The following is a 10,519-nucleotide window of genomic DNA, read 5'->3' on the forward strand; positions in this document are numbered from 1 at the left end:
TGAAGAGGAAAAAAACATTTTTATTTGATTTGGTTGAGCAGTGAAACTCATATAGCATATCATGCATCCGCAGTAAAATTGATAGAGACCAATAAATAACAGAGAGCTGCTGTCATGGATGCATGCTAGCTAGCTTGCTTGGCCCATACATCGATCTCATGATGGCATGCATAGCGTGGTGCATATGCTCTGCTTAGCCGACGAGGTCGTCCTCCTTGTGCGTCTCGATGACGACGTCGGAGGTGGGGTAGGCGGCGCAGGTGAGCACCCACCCGCCTTCGATCTGGGAGTCGTCGAGGAAGCTCTGGTCGGACTGGTCGACGGTGCCGGAGACGACCTTGCCGGCGCAGGAGGAGCAGGAGCCGGCGCGGCAGGAGAAGGGCAGGTCGATCCCTTCCTCCTCGGCCTGGTCCAGGATGTACACGTCGTCGGGCACCTGCAACTCCACCTCCCCGTCCGGCGTGATGAGCTTCACGTTGTAGGTGGCCTGCGCGCGCAGCCTGGCGCCGCGGGCCGGCTTGGCCGCGGGCAGCGCCACGACAGTGGTCACCGGGGTGGCGGCGAGGCCGAGGGAGAAGGCCGGCGCGCGGAGGCTGCTGCTCAGGGCGGTGGCCATTGGACTGTAGTGTGTGATTGCTATAGCTGAGGTAGCTGCCGCAGCAGAAGCTGGGCGGGTAGCGACAATGGAGTGTTTTGTTTGCTCTGCTACAGCTAGCTAGGGGACAATGGAGAGTACGTCTGGCTGCCGGCGATTTATCGTTGGCGGGCGAGGGAGGAAGGGGTGGCGATGAGTGCTCGGGTTATCTGCGGAGGGATATCGCTTTGTGCAACGAGGATCACACGTTGCTCATCGTCGCTTCCAGCCATCCATCCATCTATCTATCTATCTATCTACTACATACCTCAGAGTGTGTCTGTCGATGGGCGTGTGGAGGCCATATGCATGCAGCACATACCACTACAAACGCATATACCAAGTCTTCTAGGCTAGCTAGTCGCTGTGTATGTGCGTCCTCTTCCTGTGTTTTTGGTGGCTCTTGGTGCTCCATCCATCCTTATCTATCCATCTGCTTTATTTAATTTTGAGCAATCATATATTTATATATACATATATATAACCACAACATATACATATATACAAAGGCAATGCGTATAATAAGGTACCTAGAAAAAAAAATAGTCTGATATAGGTGTATATGCTTGTGGTCTGTGTGTTATTGTCCACACGACCACACCACACATTGGATGCAGCTGGCTGGATTGAGGTTTTAAGGTCACGGGATCCTTGGCGCGGCCACTAGCTTAGCTAGCTAGGAATGTAAAATCTCGAAGCTTCGCGAGTACTTCAATTTAAGTGGTGGTAGATATTCATTCTCCATATATAACTGTAATAACAAATTCATAAGCGCTATATATATTGTTGGTGTGACTGACATCGCCATAGAGACGCTATCACCCACCAACCATCTCTCATCGTTTGCACAGCGGCTCCCATTGTTCCCTTCATCTTTGTCTCCATTTTTTTCGTGGCTACGTACGTACTGTTGCAACGGTACGTCCACGTGCAAAGGTGCTTAGACACCAGTGATTCATTAAACACATGATGTAGACAGGATGTAGGATATATATTATGTCCTCCAAGGGCTTAAACCTGTATAAAGCCCATATCATGTGGAACTGTCTTGTTTAATCTCGTGGATATAACCATATAGTTGTTTTATTTAATTTGCGGATCAACCCTATAGTTGTATTACTGGTAACAAAACACCGAAAGTTGGCACTCTAGATAGGGGAACACATGCACTGATCCATCTGCAAAGGCTATATTGCTCCCATCATGATAGGGATCATGAATCTACTTCATCTCATGCTAGGTTCTTCGCTTCTGAAGTCTAGACTTTGTCGTTGACTCGGTGGGCAACATATCCCTTACTAGGGCATTCACTGTGGACCAAGAGTTCCACTTTGGAACCTTAGACTTCATCATCAACAACTTTAGCAAGCTTATCTCTGCTACTCGGTTGGGCCAGTCTGTGGAGAAGTTATCTTCACCTTTGCTCGAGCTCCCATTAAGGATTAGGGACTCGGTCACCATCACCCAGCAGTTAACACCTTAGCATGTGGATCTATTACCCAAACATGGCCCTGAGTCCCTAAGCTAGTTGGAACACATTCTGTATGGTCGACATTGTTGTCGAGTTTCTATTACCTATCCTCGAGCATTAATAATATGTGAAGTTATTACCTCTTCTAGGACATTACATCCTCGACGATGAGAATTCAAAGTAGTGACGGCAAACAAAGCTTAATGATGAGTGCAATTATCTATAGGCCGAGTGTCACCGATGACTTGAAAGGATCATGCACGACCTATAGAGGGGTGAATAGGCATGTACAAACTTCAAACTCGATGCGGCGGATTAGCAGTATGCAAAAGTTCCGAACAAATTTGTGGAAGTTTTGCTGGTCCTAGTTGAAAACAACTACAACTCAAATTGACAAAGAGTAAACTTAGGTTGAGTTAAATATCAAGATTTGTGAATTTATTTCCTTCCTTTTGCACCACAGCCAGCTAGAACTTAGAGGAAAAGTAGATCAAGTGTAGAAATGAATTCAAATATGAAAGTGAACACCACCACCACAACAACAAGGGGCAAGACACAGGATTTAACCCAGACTAGGTTCAACCGGAGCCATCGGAGCCACCAAGACTTGTCTATATCCTCGTTGTTAAGGAAGCCACAAAGGCTTTGGGTTTCTTCCAACCCTATCCTCTTATCAAGATAATCACAAAGCTCAAGGTTGAGGTTTCCACTAGCTTCTTTGGGGCAATACAAACTTCTTGGAGCTAATCACAAATGATGAGCGCTCAACAATAGGCAACCCTAGTCGTCTAGCTAGGATCCAAAGCTCCAAGATTAACAAACACAAATTCAGCAGCTAGGGGATGACCAAGTGCTCAAGGTTGGATCTCTTGCTCACATGCTCTCTGTCGGTGCAGAAAATGACCAACTAGTAAATATTTGTAGTTTTGCTGTATGTTGTGATCGGAGGTGGTCTAACACTCAATATCACAGGATCTATACTGGTTTGAAGTCCAGTTAGGGTCGGTTGGCGACTTTATTCCTGAGCCCAGGTGCTCGAAGTTTGCAGTGAGGTTACAAACGAGAGGGAGAAAGATGGGGTGTACAAGAGGTCCGGTCGGCTCCGACCGGAAGGGCCGAGAGTGACAGGAACTTTGCTACGAGCTAGGTATTCAAGCGTGTGCTTGAGGGATTGTGAGCTATCGATCTAGTGAGTCTGAACTTGAAGAAGTCGACCTCTCCTTGTTGGAGGGAGCGCATCCCCTTTTATAGATAAAGGGGATGGCTTTACAGGTGAGAGGGAGAGAGTACAGATGTTTCTAAGCCTTGTTGCCCACACTGACAAAGATTGGATAATGGTAGGCGCCCCCAACACTGTTGATGTTGCTGTAGAATGTCAGATGCGCACGGGCGGTCGTGTTATCTTTTTCAGGAAGGATGGACGCCGGTACCTACAAATACTATCTGATGCCTAGTGGCAGGTGAGGAGCCATGCTATGTTCACTTGGTACGGCAAATCCTGGTGCCCATACTGCGATCGATGTCCAGAGACACGCGGGGGCTTACCGTATGGGAGTTTTTAGCTGCCCCTACAATGCTGTAGGGGGAGATGTCGGCGCCTACAATATTGTTTGTGTCAGAGTGGCTGCAGAGTACTATTTTGTGTAGGGTATGGTCCCTAGTACAGTGGTTTTGACTTGTGAGCCTTGCCTTGCCTTTCTCCGCATGTCTTCTAGTGCCTACCGAACGGGGTGCCCCCAGTCGGATGGCTCCAGTCGGCTCTAAGTGTGCCGATTGGAGAAGAGCGGTGAGCAGGGTTCCCACGAGCCCCAGTCGTAGGGTTGGAGTCACGGGGTCAGAGTAGGAAGCAACATTTTGGGCTAGGCCTTCCGTTTGGAGAGACCGCTCAGAGGCGGCTGGTGCCCGAAGCGAGTGCTCCGGGCGGAGAGGTGGGCCAAAGAAGTTGACGAGCTGGCGCTTGTTCTTTTGGGTAGACCTTCTGGTCGGCCACCAGACTGTCCTTCTGGCCTGTTGTGTTTTAGGCTCTTAGTCCGGCCCATGAACTACATGTTGTTTTCCTGGGCCGAGCCCGGGCGTGGAAGCCGGTCCCCAAGGGACCCTGGGTTTATGAACCCGATAGGAGCCCCTGAGCCCCCGGGTGATTTGAGCTAAATCGTCCGAGGGATTTTTTGTTTTGCCGGCGGGTGCGCGCGAGCGCACCCACGGGTGTAGCCCCCGAGCCCTTAGGCGGTTCGGGCAGAACTGGTTGGGGGGTTTTCTGCGTTGTCAGTGGGAGAGGTTTTGTGTTCAGTGGGTGTGCGCGAGCACACCCACGGGTGTAGCCCCCGAGCCCCCGGGCGGTTCGGGCAGAACCGTCTGGGGGTGTTTGGAGCGTGTGTGCGTGTTTTTTAGTCTGAGATGGATTTTTGTTAATCCACGGCGTTGTTTGTGCAGCCGAGGCGTTTTTAGGCGTGGAGATTGGTTTGAGACAGAACTTACTGATCCTGGTGTCGATGCACTCCGTGGTTTTGAAATGGTTAGTTCTGGAGATGGATGAGACGGAGCCCGTGGGTCCTGATGTTGGTTCGGCCTGGGCAGCCGAGACTGTTAGTTCAGTTAGTTTTTACGCAAGTTCAGAGTTGTGGTCCCTAGCCAGGGTTTCTTGGAGTGCAGTCGGTAGTGAAGCCGTTATACGAGTTTGGAGTCGCGGTCCCAGGCCATAGCCGGATGTCGTAGATCCTGTCGACACAAGTTCGGAGTCACGGTCCCAGGCCATAGCCGGATGTCGTAGATCTTGTCGACACAAGTTCGAGGTCATGGTCCCAGGGTTTTTGTCAGAAGTGAAGCTGTTACGCGAGTTCGGAGTCGCGGTCCCCGGATTTTTTTGTAGCACAGTCGGAAGTGAAGCTGTTATGCGAGTTCGGAGTCGTGGTCCCAAGCCGTAGCCGGATGTCATAGATCCTATCAACGCGAGTTTGGAGTCGCGGTCCCAAGGTTTTTGGCATTTGAGCCCCCGAGCCTTGTCGGGCCTTCATGGGGGTCGATGTGAGTTGTTTTGCGCTACCCCATCTGGTTCCTCACAATCGGAGGGGCTGAGTTTTGTCGACTATCCCGATCGCTTAGGCTCAAAGACTAGCTCGGTGAGCTCACTAACGGGTGTGATCGAGCGGAATCCGGGTCCGTCGTTCATGACTGGGTCGGCATAGCCCTCTTGTGGCATTCCACTACTCCTTTACCTATAACCCGGTAGATGCCTAGGTCATTCCAAAGATCGACCCAGGTGGCCTAATGGCCTCCCCTCGATGGAGATTTTGTTGGCTTGGCGAGAGGTTCAGGATCGAACAAGAAGGTTGAGATGACCCGGTTTGCCAGACCGGGCAAAGGCCGCACGGTGCTCATCTACAGTTTTCTCCCTTGGCTCTGTTGTTTGCTCATGTCGAATGAGGCAACCGCTGCTTCGTGGCGCAACACGGAGCGTTCTGGTGCATTTCGCTGCACATGCGATGCTTAGTTCCCGAGCCCCCGGGCGGTTCATGCCCTAACCATCTGGGGGGTTCAGGCGTATGAGATGAATGTGCGTATGGATGTATGAATGATTTATAATGAAATAGAGGGGGTTTGATAGTACTTACCTTGACGATTGGAGTGACGGGGTTCGGAGGGCTCTAGTTGGAAATGTCCGACCGGGACCTTGATCCCCTATTCTCCTACTGAACACCTATGGGTGCAACGCCCTTGAGGTATCCGTTTGTGCTTGCCGAAGCCGAGGGAGCGGAACCGAGCGGGTCCTTGGCGGTCGCAGTGGTATTTGCAGTAGTAGAAAATGTAAAAGTTACGTTTGTGGGTGAGTCCCCGTGTGAATAATTTTTTGTATTTAATGAATACATCAGTACTGTCCTTGTGACAGAACCATGATACGCCTTTCCTATTTATATCCTAGCATAACCTTTGTTCTTACCCTTTCTCTCTCGTACCTGCCCATTTGTCCCATAGGGTGCGACCTTGGGAGTCCAGGGCATGGCCCACGGGGCTCGACTGCTCACGTCCGTAGGGAAAAGGCGGGGTGCGTTCGGTTCGTAGTAAGAGCAGAGTTACGTAGGGTAATCAAGGGCATGGAATGTGTTTCCGTTTGGGGACAAAGTTGTTTGTTATGTGATGACAAAAGAAAAAAGAGGTAATATACAATATTGTACCCTTATGGAGCCCCGGAGCAACCCAGGCCGAAAGTGTTTCGGGCAGGGGTGCTCTTTTGGGAGCATGTTCTAACTAAAAAACGGTTTAGACCATATTTAGGGGGGAAACGGCGTAGCTGTTCAATGTTCCAAGTGTTGGTGAGAGCGTTGCTGTTGTGGTCCTCGAGTCGGTAGGTGCCTAGTCGGATTACTTCGATCACTGTATAGGGCCCTTTCCATGGTGGAGAAAGCTTGTGCTTTCCCTTCGTTGATTGGGTCCTCCAAAGCACGAGATCGCCGACTTCAAGTATCCTTCCCCTAATCTTCCTTTCGTGGTACCTATGGAGGGTTTGTTGGTAGCGAGCGGAGCGGATGACGGTCGTTTCGCGGGCCTCTTCGAGTAGGTCGACCGTGTCCTATTGAGCCTCCGCGGCTCGGTCGGGGTCGAAAGCCTTCACTCTTGGTGTGCCGTGGTCGAGGTCGGAGGGCAATACTGCCTCAGCCCCATAGGACAGGAAGAAGGGTGTGAATCCCATGGATTGGTTTGGGGTCATTCTTAGGCTCCAGAGGGTTGCTGGAACCTCTGCTACCCAACGCCCAGCATACTTTTTGAGTCAGTTGAAGATGCGCAACTTAAGTCCTTGGAGGACCATGCCATTGGCACGTTCGACCTGACCGTTAGTTCATGGATGTCCGACCGAAGCCCAGCCGATCCTGATATCATATCCATTGCTGAAGTCTAGGAACTTTTTTCTGGTGAAGTTGGTCCCATGGTCAGTGATGATACAGTTAGGAACACTGAACCAGTAGATGATGTTGAGGAAGAATTGGACTGCCTCCTCCGACCGAACATTGGTGATGGGTTTGGCCTCTATCCACTTGGTGAATTTGTCGATTGCTACGAGTAGGTGAGTGAAACCGCCTGGGGCCTTTTTGAGGGGTCCCACCATGTCGAGGCCCCAGACCGCTAACAGCCAGGTGATGGGGATGGTTTGGAGCTCCTGTGCTGGCAAATGGGTTTGTCGAGCGTAGAACTAGCATCCTTCACACCTGTGGATGACGTCCTCCACATCTCGTAGCGCGGTTGGCCAGTAAAAACCTTGGTGGAAGGCTTTTCCGACCAGCAACCTTGGGGCCGCGTGATGCCCACAAATGCCGGCATGGACCTCGAGGAGGAGCTGCCTCCCTTGGTCGATGGGGATACACTTCATGAGTACCCCTGATGGGCTCCATTTGTAGAGCTCGTCACTGAGCATGACGAAGGTCTTTGCGCATCGAGCGATCCATCGAGCTTTAGCCCTTTTGGGTGGGAGAACCTCCTCGAGGAGGTAGGCGAGTAGCGATACTCGCTAGTCGGTTTCATCGAGTGCCAGTACGGCGACGTTCACGGGTGACATAGGGGTACTGGGGTCAAAGTCCCCGGGCGCTGGCTAGGCATCGGGAGCGGAGCCCCTAAGTGCCAGTGGGGCATCAGGGTGTGTTTGGGTCAGACCTTCTAGGATGCGGATGGACGGCTCGTGGACGTCGTTGATGAAGACCCTGCTTGGGGATGGATCCCGCCTGGTGGCTAGTTTTGCAAGGAAATCGGCGGCATCGTTGTCCCTTCAAGGGACGTGATGTAGTTTGATCCCCTAGAATTTGTCCTCGAGCTTGTGCACCTCTTGGCAGTATGCTGTCATGAGGGGGCTTTTGCAGGAGGACTCCTTCATGACCTGATCAATGACTAGTTCTAAGTCACCGTGGACATAGAGTCGCGTAGCATCGAGCTCGATGGCGATGCGTAGTCCATTGATAAGGGCCTCGTATTCCATGGCATTGTTTGAAGCCAAAAAGTGGAGGCGGATGGCATAGCGGAGCCTACTCCCATCTAGGGAGATCTGAACCACTCTAGCCCCCGAGCCAGGCGCCATTACGGACCCGTCGAAGTACATTATCCAGTACTCGTGGGAGATGTCTGGGACCGGTAGCTGGACCTCCATCCATTCAGTGACTAAATCAGTGAGAGCCTGAGACTTAATTGCGATGCGGGGGGTATACCTGATGTCATGGCCCATGAGTTCAAGGGCCTACTTAGAGATTCATCCCGTGGCGTCATGGTTGCGGATGATGTCCCCGAGTGGGTATGAAGTGACGACTGTGACTTCGTGGTCGGTGAACTAGTATAGGGGCTTCCTAGTGGCCATTAGCACGACGTATAGGAGTTTTTGCACCTGGGGGTACTAGACCTTGGGGTCTGTAAGTACTTCTCCGACGAAGTATACGGGTCATTGCACCTTGAGCTGGTGTCCCGGTTCCTCCCTTTCGACGACCAGGGCGGCACTCACCACATGGTTACTTGTCGCGACATAAAGGAGGAGGGGTTCTCCCTGTTCGGGAGCGACGAGGATTGGGGTTGATGTCAGGGATGTTTTGAGGCTTTCGAGAGCCTATTGGGCTTCCTCAGTCTAGACGAAGGCGTTCGTCTTTTTGAGGAGCTTATAAAGTGGCATCCCCCGTTCGCTGAGCCAGGAGATGAAGCAACTAAGGGCCGCCAGGCAGCCGGTGAGCCTTTGCACGCCTTTTACATTGCGTATGGGGCCCATGTTGGAGATGGTTGTGATCGTTTTGGGGTTGGCCTTGATGCTGCGCTCGGATACGATGTATCTAAGCAGCTTTCCCCTTGGAACCCTAAAAACACATTTTTCGGGATTTAGCTTGATGTTGAACCTTCGGAGGTTCGCGAACGTTGTGGCCAAGTTTGTGATCAGGTCGCAAGCTCGAGCCATTTTGACCACTATGTCATCAACATAGACGGTGATTGTTGGTTTAGGTTGTTCAGCCTGATCAGGCTGATCGGGCGGGTTGATTTGGTTGGCGAAGCACTGCTGCATGCACCTTTGGTAGGTGGTGCCAGCGTTCTTCAAGCCAAAAGGCATGGTTACATAACAGTATGAACCATACGGGGTGATGAACGAGGTTGCGAGTTGATCGGACTCTTTCATCGCGATCTAGTGATAGCCTGAGTATGCGTCCAGAAAGAAGAGGATCTCGCAACCCGAAGTGGAGTCGATTATCTGGTCTATGCGTGGCAAAGGAAAGTGATCCTTTGGACATGCCTTGTTGAGTCTAGTATAATCAACGCACATTCTCCATTTCCCAGTCTTTTTCCTAGCAAGGATGGGATTGGCGAGCCAGTCAGAGTGAAAAACCTCCCTGATGAATCCGGCTGCCAAGAGCTTGACGATTTCTTCTCCTATGGCTCTGCGCCTCTCATCATCGAAATGACACAGGCATTGCTTGGTGGGCTTTGAGCCTGAGATAAGGTGTAGTTCATGCTCGGCGACCTCCCGTGGTATCCCCAGCATGTCAGAAGGCTGCCATGCGAAGACATTGCGATTATCACGTAGGAAGCCGACGAGCTCGCATTCCCATTGGGCCGAGAGCTGGGTCCCGATTCGCACCATTTTGGCTAGGTCAGTGGGGTGGACACCCATTGCCTTGGTTTCCTTGAGCGAGCGGAAGGCCATCGAGGAGGTTGGTTTGTTGCAGTCTGGGGCTGCTGGGGTTGATGACTCCCCGAGCTACGGGAGCTCGGACGAGTTGACGACCGTGGTGGCGAGCTCATAGTGCTCATGGTCGCACTTGAAGGCATGCGAGAAGGCGCTACTCACGGTGATGATGCCATTTGGTCCCGGCATCTTCAGCTTGAGATAAGTGCAGTTGGGGATTGCCATGAATTTTGCGTAGCATGGCCGCCCTAAGATGGCGTGGTAGGACCCTAGAAAGTCCACCACTTTGAAGGTGAGGACCTCCAAGCAGAAGTTGGCCTGGCTGCCGAACATGATGGGCATATCGATCTATCCAAGCGGGTATGCCTACGCTCCTGGTATTACCCGATGGAAGGGGGAGCCTGTCAGGCGGAGCTCCGATCGGGGGATGCACATGGCATCGAGGGTGTTGATGTACAGGATGTTGAGGCCGCTACCTCCGTCCATCAGCACCTTGGTGAGGCGCTTCTTGCGGACGATGGGGTCGACGATGAGCGGGTAGCGTCCTGGTCTTGCGACGTAGGAGGGATGGTCCCTCTGATCAAAAGTGATTGGGGATTTCGACCAGCTGAGGAAAGAGGGGACGGCCATTTCGGCAGCGCATGCCTCCCTATAGCGTATCTTATGCTGGCGTTTAGTCCAGATGGCGTCGGACCCACCAAAGATCATGATGCACTCTTCGGGTTTGAGGAAGCCATCTCCGTCCTTGCCTACCGTGCCTCCCCTTTTGGCTGCT

The 10,519-nt window shown here is 51.9% G+C and overlaps 2 protein-coding genes across 2 annotated transcripts; both read right to left on the bottom strand.

The window, feature by feature from the left end:
• LOC136472602 (ferredoxin-like) lies at window positions 1-778 on the bottom strand. Its single transcript, XM_066470306.1, has one exon. It carries the CDS (start codon window positions 614-616, stop codon window positions 194-196), a length of 423 nt encoding a protein of 140 aa, XP_066326403.1. The 5' UTR covers window positions 617-778; the 3' UTR covers window positions 1-193.
• A 7,922-nt stretch (window positions 779-8,700) lies between these two features.
• Window positions 8,701-9,762, bottom strand: LOC136469402 (uncharacterized). The gene is made up of 2 exons (XM_066467608.1): window positions 9,352-9,762; window positions 8,701-9,153 (listed from the first exon to the last, which is right to left on the bottom strand). Exons 1-2 carry the CDS (start codon window positions 9,760-9,762, stop codon window positions 8,701-8,703), a joined length of 864 nt encoding a protein of 287 aa, XP_066323705.1.
• Window positions 9,763-10,519: the final 757 nt, after the last annotated feature.

The sequence above is a fragment of the Miscanthus floridulus genome, chromosome 8 (genome assembly GCF_019320115.1).
Source record: "Miscanthus floridulus cultivar M001 chromosome 8, ASM1932011v1, whole genome shotgun sequence".
Taxonomy (NCBI): Eukaryota; Viridiplantae; Streptophyta; class Magnoliopsida; order Poales; family Poaceae; genus Miscanthus; species Miscanthus floridulus.

Coding starts and splice junctions, on each gene's coding strand:
- LOC136469402 (XM_066467608.1), bottom strand. CDS start 9,762: ATGGCCTTCCGCTCGCTCAAGGAAACCAAGGCAATGGGTGTCCACCCC. Junction 9,154..9,351: donor ATTATACTAGACTCAACAAG/GCATGTCCAAAG, acceptor TTTGGCTTGAAG/AACGCTGGCACCACCTACCA.
- LOC136472602 (XM_066470306.1), bottom strand. CDS start 616: ATGGCCACCGCCCTGAGCAGCAGCCTCCGCGCGCCGGCCTTCTCCCTC.